Source organism: Mastigoproctus giganteus, chromosome 3, assembly GCF_048544385.1.
Source record: "Mastigoproctus giganteus isolate SK-2022 chromosome 3, ASM4854438v1, whole genome shotgun sequence".
Classification (NCBI taxonomy): domain Eukaryota; kingdom Metazoa; phylum Arthropoda; class Arachnida; order Uropygi; family Thelyphonidae; genus Mastigoproctus; species Mastigoproctus giganteus.
In genome coordinates this window covers 251,623,234-251,637,833 of record NC_143577.1, presented here as the reverse complement: position 1 = coordinate 251,637,833, position 14,600 = coordinate 251,623,234, and the positions used below count along the sequence as shown (strand labels likewise).

At 35.5% G+C, this 14,600-nt stretch overlaps 1 protein-coding gene across 1 annotated transcript in view; it reads right to left on the bottom strand.

The window, feature by feature from the left end:
- Positions 1 to 14,600, bottom strand: part of LOC150089029 (uncharacterized) — a 127,758-nt gene that overhangs the window by 18,307 nt on the left and 94,851 nt on the right. Inside the window, exons 7-8 of the mRNA XM_090370385.1 lie at positions 13,632 to 13,841; positions 7,019 to 7,140 (exon numbers count right to left, since the gene is read on the bottom strand). Coding sequence (XP_090226511.1) covers positions 7,019 to 7,140; positions 13,632 to 13,841 — 332 coding nt within the window. The remainder of the gene's footprint in view (positions 1 to 7,018; positions 7,141 to 13,631; positions 13,842 to 14,600) is intronic.

Below are 14,600 nucleotides of genomic sequence, written 5' to 3'. Positions count from 1 at the left end.
ACCACTAATGAGTAAGCCAACAAGCTTCGAAACACATCTGCATTTAATCTCAGTGATGCCCACTGAGAATAAATAACAGTAGCCTTTACTAGGGAAGCATTATTTATGTGAAGTAGTGCAATACCTGGTATCTCATTGTGAAAGTAGCCACAATATGAGATACAATTAAACGATGCCTTTACACTACAAATGCAGTTAAATTTATGGGTAAACTATGGTGTATCTACACCGATGCCTTGTGCATTTAGTCTTTAAATAAAAAAATTAAAAATACAGTAAACTCTTTTCATTCCGGCACCCTCAGGGATTGAAAAGTGCCAAATTTTAGAGGTGTACGTAGTGACTGAGCAGTTTCAATAAATATTAAGCACAAATATCTGAACTTATTTTCGTATCTGTAAACGTTTATAATAACTTGGTCTTTCATTTGTTTTTGCAGTCAGCAGGATTTAAACTGCATAAAATGACAGAATGCACTGGTTCCACAGAAGCTAGTTGTTGTCAGTGACTCTATTGTCAGAGAAACGGGAAATATATTATGCAAAAATGATAGGTGGAATAGGATCAGGTATGGCTGCCAGGGACAAAAGTTGATTTGTTGTACACATCACCAATGTTGGAAACAAAGTCGTGAGATAGAGTTAAATTTGAAAGTGCTTGCAATTCTGTCAGACACAACAGTTGGGAGTATATGATGAGAGCTTTGTCAATCAATTTGGTCCTGAAGAGATTGTGCAAGGCTCATGGAGAAGAATTTTTCTCAGTGTGGTCTGTGCCTGTTAACAGGAGAGACTGCATCTACAGGGATGGGATATACTTAAGAAAGAGTGCAAGAATATTTGCAGATACTATCAAGGTAGTGTAAGTTGGGTTGGAAAACTGCTAGCTTGGGGAGATACAAAGACTAATAGATTAACAATAGCCACAGGCAGAAGTGAAAGTGATTCTTACAGTACTACTATTGGTACATGCAGCAGCCTGGAAAGCAAGGTGTTTGGGATTTTAGGCCCTGCTGTGGGTCATCATGAAACAAATGAATACATGGGCTGTGTCAGGGTAACTAAGAGTAAGAACAGGTGCATGAATACTTGCATGAACACCAATGCTAGGAGTATAGCATTTAAATTTGATGAATTTGAGGTGCTGGTGAAGACATCAGAGGTGGATATTGTTGGGATATTAGAGAGTGGTGCCACACAGATATAAAAAATGCAGAATTGGAATTTGGGAAGTACAATGTGTATGGAAAGGACTGACAGGACAGGAAGGGAGGAGGGTGTTATGCTGTTAGTGAAGAAACACAAAATCTAAGGCAGTGCATCCAGTTAACATGGGTGAACAGAGCAATGTTGAATTAGTTTGGTGTGACATAAGCACTGGGAAAGCAAAATGAGAATAGGAGTGTGTTATACACTTATTGACTGATGAGTACAACAAACAACTGTAAAAAGAAATAGAGTGGGCCAATAAATCAGAATGTCTTATGAAAAGGGGGTACTTGTGGGTTAGTCACTTGTACACTAGCAAGACTTTTGTGGATTTACTGGATGACTATTTTCTACAGCAGGATGTTCCAGAGGAAGTAATACCCTTGATATGATTATCAGAAGTGATTATTCATGCATTAAGAATCTGCAGATAAAGGAACCACTAGATGGCAGTGATCACAGTGTACTAATGTAGGAGTCACTTAAAGATGTAACTACCATCAGGGAAAGGGAAGGGTTTTTGCTTTCGTAAAGGTGGCTACAGTGGCCTGAGCAATTTTTAAAATTCTATACAGTGGGATCAACTAATGATGTTACCAATAGGAAATTCTAAATGGGAAGCATTGAAGGAATTAATCTTGGAAGCTATGAGGCTTTTCATACCAACTAAGAAATACTGCTCAAGGTTCTTGCCAAATTGGATGTCACATGAACTAATGAGATTCGTGGCAGAGTAAAAAAATGCATGGGATGCATATAAATCATCAGGTAACACATGCTTGTAGTAGATAGAATCCAGTCTGTAATCAAGTCACAAAGCAAGAAGGCAGATTATGTGAAATTTTTGGCAAAGGACACAAAGAGAAACCGCAAAGACTTCTTTAATTATGTAACCTCTAGAACAGGGGTATTAAACTCATTTGGGCTGCGGGCCATTTCCCGTATTAGTGTACCTCACGTGAGCCGCACATGACTTACAAACCTTGCCATTGCTAAGCCTGAAGGCACTTTTTATTTGCTCAGTTGCTACTTGATACTTTCAGCTGAGAATGCACTAATAACTAATTGAAAGGAAATAAAAATCTGAATAAACAATAGAACAAATAATTAAAAACAAGTTTATTCCATATAATACAATATTTCAAAGAAGGAATATACATGAAATTAGGTAATCTAAGTCATTTTGCCAGACACTTGACTCGGTTTTCTTGCAACCAGCTTTGTGAGATTTGGAGTCAAAGATTGAGAAGACACAACCTTCATTATAGAAGAAAGATTGGCATCACTTAGCCTTGATCTGTGGGCTGTTTTGTTAGCTTTCGTATGTGAAAACAGTTGTTCACATAAATATGTTGGTCCCAAAGTAACATAGAATTTGTGCAGCAAACTTTCTTATCTCTGGGTATTTTTGCCCTATATATGAGTAGATTTTTGCGACCCCAACTTCTCGGTATTTCTCTTTTAAAATTGAGTCATTGTGCAGATCAATTAGTTCCATTTGTATGGAAATGGGAGCTCTCTCGACATTAAAAGAAAAAAAAGGACCCATGAAAAATCTTAGTGCTCCTTGAAATCTTTAAAGTGCCTATCAAATTCATCTTTAATCTTTTCTATTCTGTCACAATATTTTGAAAAGTTAAGATTGACTGATTTTTCAACTGTTCACACATAGAAAAGTAAGTCAGAGTACCCTCTTTTAATTGATTTTGCCACACATCAATTTTTTTTGAAAACTAGCCAGCGCATCATGCATGTCTATTATCAACTGATCTTTCCCTTGTAGTTTGATGTTTAGATCATTTAGGTGACCTGAATATCTACTAGGAATGCCTGACCTTGTACCCAAAGACTGATCCTTCAGAAGCAATACATCCTGACTTTTCATTTCTAGGAACAGTATTATTTCTTACAAAAGTAAAAAAAAAAACAAAAAAAACTTCTTTAGTACATTGTGGTAAGACAACCAACAACCCTCTGCATAGTATGGCAGCCCTTCAAATTCACTTTCCAAGTCCTTAAGAAGGAGTGCAAACTGGTGGTGATTCAGTCCTCTGGACCAGATGAAGTTCACAGTTTTCGCCAGTCTAGTGACATAGTCCATTTTCATTATTTTCGAACACAGAACCTGCTGATGAATAATGCAGTGGAAAGATTGCAATTTTTGTTTGTCCGGATACTCGTCCTTCGGTTTTGCTTCTAGTGTTGATACAAATCTTTTGACTTTGCTTGTCATCACTGGAGCACCATTGGCAATCACAGCCAAGAGTCTTGAAAGGAAGCTTGTATTTCTTCAGAATGCTCCATACAGCATTACAAATGTCTTCTCCAGTAATAGTTCCATGGATGGGAATCATTTCCAAAAACTCTTCAATTACTTTCAAATTGTCATCACATGCTCGAAGAAGAAGAAACAGTGCAACTAGCACCACCCCTTGAATATCGTTACTTTCGTCAAGTGCAATTGAAAATCATCGCAATGTTGCGGAAGCTTCCTGCAGTTGTTCACACAAGTTGTCTGCTATCTTGGTTATCCTCTCAGCTACTGTGTTTCTTGACAACAAAATTTCTTGGAACACTTTCACATTTCCAGGACAGACATTTTCAGTGGCTTTTAACATGCATTCCTTAACCATGGAGCCTTCATTGAAAAGTTTGGAATTTTTTGCCAGTAAATAGCTGATTTCATAACTGGCTTTCACTACCGATTCACTGCCTTCATTAATTTTTGTAATTAAGTTTTGCTGCCTTTGAAGTGAGTTCTTCACAGCCTTTAGTTTTTCTTCTCTCAATTTACCCTCGAAGCAGGAAAATTTTTCTTTGTGAATTGATCATACTGTCATTTAATATTGTACTCTTTGACGACACTAATCGATTCATTGCAAGTAATATATGCAGTTCTACCTTTTATCTCTGTGCAAAAGTAACTCAATTCCCATCTTTCTTGGAATTGTGTGCCCTCATCAACAACCTTTCCTTTTCTGGTTGGCTGGGAAAGTGACATCATGTCAGAATCACGTTTATATAAGAGTCACAACACAAAACTATTTGCCTACAGACTTTATTAGATTGAAACGGCAACACAAATATTAGCTCACTTGCATTACGATGTAATCGACTCGAACAGTATGAAAGTCGCAGTAAAACTAACTGTCATCGTGCGAAACGATCGCTTAAATAGGCAATGGAAAATTCTGGAAATTGCACGATCACAGAAAGCAGTAGACAGCAGTGGAAAGTGGCAGAAACGCATTTTAGAAATGTCATTTTCCATGGAGGCGGCATGGGTTACAAAAAAAAAAAAAAAAACCCATCGCAGGCTGTCAGTTTGACACCCCTGTTCTAGAAGGAAGGGGATGAATCAGATTGGTCCACTTGATATCAATGGTTCTGCTGTTGATGACCCTGCTCAGGTAGCTGGCAAACTGAACAAGTATTTTGCATCTATATTCACACATGAGGAATTCTGTAGGAAAGGGGAGGCCAGAAGTTTATGAAACATTAAAGGAAGCTAAATGATTTTGTATTAATTGACAAAGTGGAGGAGAAATTGTTTAATTTAAACTTAGAATTAGGGCAGTAGCACAATAGCTCAACATTTCACCAAGAAGAAACAGCAATTTTACGGCCATAAACTATCCATAATAAAGTTCTTTGTTCTATCATTCGCTGGTACCTATACAAGATCCATATGGGGCAACAGTTAATATAACTGATCAACATCAACATAATGACTTCGCTCTATAGTTTCCAGCAAGGATGGAAGTTGGTGACATTAGACAATGAACACCTTCAGGACTTATGCAGCTCATTTCAGGTTAAGTGGAGGTGTGAATTAGGATAACTGTCAAGTGTGGGTAACACTATCCCCAAGTGTTGTCAATGAGATGCCTCTCCATTCCCCCACATTACCAGTTGGTGTGGATTTATAGCAAATTTCTTAATTGGCCATTCTTTTTTTTTTTTTTTTTTTTTTTTTGATTTGGTAGTTGTTGGTGCATCGGCTTCTGTGGCCATATTGCACCTCCCAAGGTTTTTGCAGTACTTTGATCCAAGCCCGAGGCGGGAATCGAACCCGCGACCTTTGGGTTGCCGGGCAGGTACTTTACCCACTCGGCTAGCCCGGTCGGCATTGGCCATTCTTCTTCAAGGAGGTTTGAGTTCATGGGCTAGAGAGGTGTACCGCTAACTCATCATTCTGTGATCATTGCTCTTCAGGAGAGAGAAGTTTGGAAAACAACTGTTTTTATATAGGATAGGACTCTTCTGCACGTCACTAGCCAGCCTATAATTCAGCTCCTACATAACACATTTGATAATGACCGCATCATTTCCCATCACTAGGAATGTTTGGCCATCACAATTTCCAGACCTCACTACTTGTATGTGGATACCTTGATGTATCCAATCTCTGGCTAATCTGAAAGAAAGCATCACAAGGCATGCCACTAACATTCCCCATAATAAGCTTCAGGTAATAGCTGACCATACCATATTGCACTTTCAGTATTGGACACAAATGGTCACTACACCGACCATCTGAATCTTCACATATAACAGTTCATATAAACCAGTAGTTCCCAAAGTGGGCAATGGGGTTACCTAGGGGATGCTATGAGGCAAGGGGCAGCAGGGGTACACTGGAGGAGGTGGGCTTCTCTGAGCATGCTGATTGCTTATTTATGATTGACTAGGCTAGAGCCCAGGACAAAACACCTTCTTCACCTTGTATTTAAAGCTTTACTGCTCATTGCTTTCAAAGCTATTTCCTTGGGTCACTTTGTTTGTATTTAAGATTGAGTTGTCACAAGGTAGCCAATTATTGATAATAGCTATCGATTTTCTTAAAAATTAGTACACCTGTGGTAGGTGACGGTTTGTATATGCTTCATAAGTAGTTATATATAAATACTTTATGCTAATATAGTGTGGTCATTCAACTTTTCTACAAGCAACGAAATCGACTTCAAATTACAAAATGTGACGATTTAAGAATTACTAAGTGACTTTAAACAAGTTGGGAATGGTATTACTTCATCAAGCCCACCAATTTATTGAACAGTGAAGTAGTTACTAAATGTGGTATCTAAGACTCTTTCTAAATGTCTTTGGAAAGCTGGTATCATGGACCAAGTTCATAAATTTTGTCGAATTAATTATATTAAAAAGTTTTAATTAGATTTTGAATAAATGTGCAATTAATTGTTACTTTTTTGTATGTTACCGTGTTATTATTTTCCTTAGTGGGCTGTGCAAACTGCTGGTCTGAAAAATGATTTTAATAGGGTAAGGAAGGGGGTTCATTAATGGTGATTGGCTGAACAAATTTGGACACCACTGATCTAAACAGTATATTACCATTGTGGCACAAAGCATCAATTTCCCCTTGGTGGCATGTTTGGATCTTTTTTTTTTTGCACTTTCCATTTTGTCTTTTTACCATTAACAGTTTTCTCCCTACAGCCAGCTGAGATCATGCACTGCATACTCAAAAAAGCATAACATATATACATATTTGAAAAACCCACCAACTTAAGACTGAAACTGGAACAAAATGAGAAAATTAATCCTGTTAAATTGTAAAAAGACAAATGATTTTTCAGAAAAAAAGTTGGCAGATATGAATTTATAGATAAATATATATCTGTAAATTTAGATTTAATACATTATATCATATAAGATAAGTTAAAATGTTTTTTGTATATCTGTAAAAATATCACAAAATCATATTAAGTCTAATTTAACAATCATGTATCATTAAATGAAAAATTAATGATTAAATTACTTATTAGAAAAATTAACACGAATCCTACCTTTGGATCTGAAACAAATGGCTGGCATGATTCTGTCCACTGCTTCATATACTCCATAACATGGGCATATTCTTTTAGTGTTTGAGGACTGGCATAATGAGATATTTTGGAAATAATGTTCTCTACAAAGATAAACAATTAAATAAATTAATAATCAGATCAAAATTATAATTACATTTCTACCAGTTAAAACTATATAATATCATTTAAATTATTTATATTTTCCTCAATATTTTATGTATTACTATTATTATATTATTTCCACTTTCAGATAAAGGGGAAAATAGAAATAAAACTGACTAAATATGAGCAGTTCAAATGGCTTTTGTACTGCCATAGAAAGCAGCACATAACAATCTGATGATGAATTTATTCTATTGCATCTTGAGAGAAATGCTGGTTTTTTTTAAAAAGTATCAGAACAGAGGCACATCAAGAAAAGCAATGTATATTAAGTAATGTTGCTTTCAATTTCATCAAGCTTAATTTGTGCAAGAAATGCAAAAAAAATTATTATGGCCAGTGATTAGATTTCTATCAGTAGTTTAAATTCTAATTCTATTAGCCAACATATTGTACAGTTCTTTAGCTTAAAGAGCTTCCCTGGACTCAGTGGAGGTATCCATGGACTGGAGATGTGCAAATGTGACCCCAATCCACAAAGGAGGACCAAAGGGAGACACATAATTACAAGATTTAGGCCTAAATGGATGTCAGATGAACTAATTAGACATGTGACAGAGAAGAAAAATGCATGGGATACATATAAATTAACATGTTACACAGAAGCCTATGATAAATATAAGCTGGTCTGGCAAGCGAAGGCAGCTTACAAGAAATCTTTGGCAAAGGATGCAAAGAAAAACAGCAAAGAGTTCTTTACTTGTGTAAACTCTAGAAGGAAGGGGATGAATCAGATTGGTCCACTTGATATCGATGGTTCAACTGTTGATGATCCTGCTCAGGTACCTAACAAACTAAATGAATGTTTTGCATCTACATTCACACATGAGGAGTTATTCAGGGAGGGGAATGCCAGAGGTGTATTCAACTCTGGCAGTAAGCTAGATAATCTTGTAATAATTGAGAGTAAAGTGGAGGAGAAATCGTTGAAGATAAACATAAGAAAGGCACCTGGGGTGGATGGAATCTATCCAGTTATATTAAAGGAGGTGGCAAAGGAAGTAAGCAAACCCTTAGCCATAATTATGAGAGCTTCCCTGGACTGGAGATGTTCAAATGTGACCCCAACCCACAAAGCAGGATCAAAGGGAGACACAGGTAATTACAGACCTGTTAGTTTAACTTCTGTTCCAGGATCATCTAGACAAGACTTCAGTTATAACTCGGACACAGCATGGGTTTGTTAAGGGGATGTCTTGTCTGACCAATTTGATTGAATACTATGATGTAATCACAAAGTAACAGGATGCAAAGAACAATTTTGATATCATATATTTGGATCTTAGAAAGGCCTTTGATATTGTTGCACATGGAAGACTGCTGAACAAATTGGAGCAGTGTGGCAAATTGCTACTATGGATAAAGGGATGGTTGAGTTGGAGAAGACAGAGAGTGGTAATCAATGGACTAATGTTTTAGTGGAGTCCCTGACCACCTCAGGTCCTCAATTAGTGGAATCCCTCAGGGTTCAGTGTTGGATTCATTGTTGTTTTCTGTATTTATAAAATATTGATGATGTATATCAGGCTTAATGTTCAAGTTTGCAGATGATACGAAGGTTGGGTTGTTAATGACACTACACTGCTGCAACAGGATCTAGAAAAGTTGAGCAGATGGGCTGAGAGGTGGCAAATGAAGTTTAACATTCACAAATGTAAAGTACTACATATGGGAAGCAGTAATCCCAGAGTAATGTATCAACTCTGTGGTACCACACTGACAGTGGTAGAGAATGAAAAGGACCTGGGGGGTAATTGTGCAGGCAGATATGAAGTTTTCTGAGTAGTGCAGACGGTCTGCAAGGGTAGCTCATGGTGTCTTGTCAATGATATACAGGAATTTTTCTAGCAGGGATAAGGAGGTGATAATCCCCTTGTATAAGGTAATGGTCAGGCCACACCTTGAGTACTGTATAGAGGTCTGTAGAGCTGTTGGAACGAGTACAGAGAAGGGCCACAAGATTAGTGAACAGAACAAAGGGTTGCTCTTATGAGGAAAGGCTGAAATTTTGCAAATTACAGTGTCTGGAGACTAGGTACCTGCGACGTGATCTGATTGAGGTGTATAAAGCCTTGAATGGTTTGAGCATGCTCAATGCTGATGGGATTCTTCCTCTTGCTCAGAATAATCACCTGAGAGGGCATAAATTCAAATTGAGGAAAGACGGTTGTAGGATAGATGTGCGGAAGTTTGCCTTATAGCCAGTGGGTGGTTGATTGCTGGAACAAACTTCCATCTGTTGTAGAAGTTGATAGCTTAAATAGATTCAAGGCAGAACTTGACAAACATCTGGAGTGAGGGGATGAGTGAAATAAGGTTTTTTTTTTTTTTTTAGGCTGAGGCTATATAAACTTGCTTTCTTGCATCATGTGCACTTGCTAATGCTAATGCTTTAGCATTAGCATGTGCAGTCAAGCTTAATTTGTACAAGAAATGCAAAAAAATTATTATGGCCAGTGATTAGGATTCTATCAGTAGTTTAAATTCTAATTCTATTAGCCAACATATTGTAGTTCTTTTTGCTTAAATAAAAAAGGACAGAAGAAACGGGGATGCAGAAATTTAAAAATATTAGTAGCAGCACAAAACAGTCAAATTTGTAAAAAAACAGTCATAAGACGAAAATGGATATAGAAGTTATAGAGTTATACCTGAATAAAACAATTTATCAACAATCCATGCACCATTAATAATTCAAAAAAAAAAAAAAAAAAAAACAGTTCTTATGTACAAACAAAATATATAAATCTGCAGAAAAAGTCTGCTAGTGATCAATGATATCCAAAGATAACATTTTATTTTCATCTCAGCTCTTTTGTATATTTTACGACTTCACTTATTTGCTTCGAATGATACACACTTTCAAGCTTTATATAACAGTGCCATAACAGCATTTAAAAAATAATCAGATACAGTAAATGACCTTATCTTATGGATGGAAGAAAGATGAGTCAAGCTTTATCAAACAAAATAACATCAACAGGTTATTTCTTGTTTTTTGACTCATTCTCCAGATTAAAATGGATTGATTATTATACCTTAATATGGATAAATTTTAAGGCATAACAATCTGAATCTGAATGAAAAAGAAAAATTCTTAGGCTTGCAACTAATAGTGATCATATCAATCCTTAATGATATACCAGAGAATTTGTTTAGTGTTACATAATTATACCGATACATTTAAGAATGTCTGGCTGTACATGTATTGCATTTCATTCTAAACAAAGAACATGCGATTTTGTATATTTTATGCCTTCACTTTTTTGCTTCGAATGATGCACACTTTCAAGCTTTATAACAGTGCCATAACAGCATTTATAAATAATCAGCTATAGTAAATGACTTCGTCTTATGGAGGAGGGAAAGAAGAGTCAAGCTTTGTCAAACAAATGAACACCAACAAGCTATTTCTTGTTTTTGATACACCAAAACATCCTCCCCAGTGCCTTTTACAAATTAAAATGAATGATGAATGCTCAAGGGGCAAACAAAAATTAGATAGCAGTGATGTAGACAATACTATAATGAATTATAAAATCTAAAAAGAGTATGTCGCACTCATCCTTGTTAGTAGGATATTATTATTCGAAAGAGTGTTCTTTATTGTTCATGGAGTGAGTTTATCCAATTATGCATATAATTTCAGAGGAACTAACAAAAGGAGATGTAATTCACAAGGGGTAGATCCTAATAATGATATGTAATATGAAGTAAATTTTGCATCTTGAGGGGGTGATATCAACGATTTTCGTTAAATAGGATGAAATTTGTCGGTCGACAGGACAGTATTTTTTATTTATTTTAAAAAAAATTTATAGTTACACTTTTTAAATTGAAAATAATATAACACTGCATTTGTTTAATGCAGATAAAAGTAATTATTACAAAATAAGCTATTAATACATTAACTCACATTTACCTCCTGTAGGTTTCCTTCAATTGAAAGGGCAACAGAGCAGGTTAAAACTCAAAGAAAAGACAGCAAATAGAAAATAAACGTATCGACAAACACATAGGAGATCCTTCATGGAGCAATATTTGACAATAAATATTACAGATGGTCAAAGCCACAAAAGATCAGGATAATTAATTCAAATCATGAACAAAATCCTGGAATTTCTGACTCTACTAGAAACAAATGAAATGCAAATTTCCGAAATTGAAATAAATATATATAGGAAACCTAATGCCTGGAAGCCATCATAACACTGAGCCAAAGAGCCTTTTTTGTAAAGTTTATTATCATAATGGTTTGGAATGCATTTTAACTAGAAATTTGGGTTATGTTGTTCTCAGCTGATCTGTGTTGCATTCAAGGTTCTGAGGGAGTTTAAGCAGACTATACATCACTTGTCAAACCACCTCAGAAATATGAAAGCAGCCATGTTTCTGAGATAGTTTGATAAGTGATGCACAGTCTGCTTGTGTCAGTTGGTCACCTTCCTCTAGACCAGCATTTCCCAAATGTTTTTAGTCACGGAACACTTTTCCTCTCACAATATATTTATGGAACGCTTACGAAACACAAGTTTAGCAGGAGCCAAAGAACTGTTTGCTAATATTATATTACATATGACGCAATGTGTATTAGGAGCATTTTTATTTCCAACATATGTAAAGCCAAAATTCAAATAACTGTCATATCATACTTTCGTTTTGGTCTTTTATTAGTTGGTTCCTGTTTTTTCACTTTGGATTTTTGGGGGAAAAGAATTTTCAGATTTTTGGCTGTGATTGTTCATACTCACTTTGAAGTGTGACAATATTGTGTTTGTTTTCATCGACCACAGTTGCAATACTAGAAGTACTTGCTTCTTGTTCTAAAGTTCTTTTTTTAACCAAAAATCCATTTATTTATTTTAATAATAATAATATTTTGAAAATTATAAAAAAAAATTATACAAAGAAGTGAGTTTAATTATGATATTGGTTCGCTTCCCCCTCTCCATCAATTCGTGTATTCCAGGTTAAATCGCATATGAATGGCATATTAGACCACTGCATTGCTACTTTTTCGTAGATGTCATTACCTCTACACATACTTCTCAATGCAAAGCCCGCCAACGTAAAGTGTTATGCAGTCTATTTGTTTATTAGTCTATGCCAGTATATTAATAACAAAAAAAAATAAATAAATAAAATAATAATGTTAAAATTATAATGATACAAAAGTGGTATATGCTACAAATATGCAAAATTTATTTATTTTATTATTTTTTTTTTAAAATTATTACTTATGATTTTTCACAGAACACAGTTTGGAAAACTCTGTGGTTATGATGGATTGGATCTGCTCTCCCCTCTGTATGAGATCATTAAATATGGGTTTCACACTGACAGCTCTCTCTCTCTCTCTCTCTCTCTCTCTCTCTCTCTCTCTCTCTCTCTCTCTCTCTCTCTCTCTCTCTCTCTCTCTCTCTTCACTTGATGCTGCCAATCTCATTCTTTTATTATAATGGTCATTTCAACCACTTAATGGCATAAATAACAGAGAATGATCTTCATCTTCAATAATATAATAAACCACTGTTGGGGACATAAGTGGTTTGCTTCTAGCAGAACCCCTCTTCAAATCAGTAGAAAGTAACAAGAGCAAAGTGCATTCCACGTGCAGAAACAAATTAAAGAAAATATATTAAAAGAGGAATGAAGCATTTTAGCCCATATGAAATCTACATATTGGGTTATTTCCTGTTGGTAATTATGTACAGATGAAAACCAGACATTTTCTAGTGTGTTTCCATCACTTCTTCAGTGACTGCAAAGATAGCAGATAAATAAAATTCAAAAATGAAAGAAACCTTGATATTAATGTACCCCTCCTCCCAGAAGTGTATGTTATACAAGAATACAGAAAAAAAAAAAAAAGAACTTCCAATTACACATAGCAATAGCGACATAGTTTGCCAGTAGCAATGTGGGAAGAGGAAGCTAATGTCTCGATAACTATTCTTTTGGTAAAAAAAAAATTGAACAAAGTTCAATTTTTTCAATTAATATAAATGACATATACAAATAGAGAAGTATGTCTCGGAAGGGAATTTACTGGAAATTTATTTTTCACCTTTATAACCAATTTCTATAGCATTCTGCAACCAACCTGGATCACAAATATTACAGAAAAGTTGATCACAGAATCCGGCATACCTCTTTAAAGCAAAACAAATACTTTGCATATGTGTTGTAGAAGTATATTAAATGTAATAATAGTATTGACTCTTAATATTTATAACACATATTTTCAAATGTCTTTTAATATACAGTCAACTTTCACAAAAATCCAGTAATAAATTAAATCATTTTCCATAAGGCCCAAAATCCTTTATCATTATATTAAAAATATACATAAATATTACAAGATAGTATTTTAAATCTTATCTAGTGGTATGATGGGTTATGTCAACTTCTTATTAATATTTTCAATTACCTTCGACAGTTTTCTGATCATCATTCACAACACTTGTTACTTCTGAAGTTTTGTTCTTCTGATCATCATTCACGGCACTTGTTACTTCTGAAGTTTTGTTCATTATATTTTCTGTAGATGTCTGAATATCTAAGGAATGGTGCTTTGCAACATTCGATGATTGTAATTTATATCTTTCAATTTCTAGGTGAATCTTTCTGTTAGCCTTTTCTATTTAAAAAAAAAGGAATATCGTTTTTAATAAAAAATTTCACATATGTTCATTGAGATTTTAATTGCACAGCCACATAATGTATGCTTAGAAGTAAATAATTTTATTTCAGAGAATATATTTATACAGGGTGTTTCAGTTAAACATTTCAGAACTTCTAAGAGGGGTAGGGTACATCCTGACAACTCGAAATCATATAGCAATGTGGGGTCGGAAATGCTTTCCTGAAGCGGTGTTGTACACAGAAGCACCATAAAGAAAAGAGACCGTAAGTGAGAAATCGTTTTAATAATACATGAAAAGAAGCAAAAGGTACATGGATTAAAGTAAGTGTTCGAAGTTTCTTCCACGGGCTACAATGCACGCCTCACATCTCCGACGCATGGACATCCGAACATTCTGGAATACTCCAGGCGAATTTCGAATTTCTTCGGCAGCTACTGCGATTCTTGCAACCAGCTCCTCAGCATTGTCAACAGGGGTGTCATAAACTAGCGATTTCATATGACCGTGAAAATTCCTTCACAAGGGAAGGAATTTTCAACACGCATAACGACCATATCTGGGCGGTCGAGAACCCGCATGCAATATGACGTCGTGCAGCACAGATTCGATTTTCGGTCGATGTATGGGCCGGTATTATGGGAGATCACCTCATCGGACCTTACCTGTTACCGTGTCGTCTAACCGGACCTATCTACTTGATCTTTCTGCAGCAAGTATTGCCACAACTTTGAGAGATGAACAGATTTCTGCAT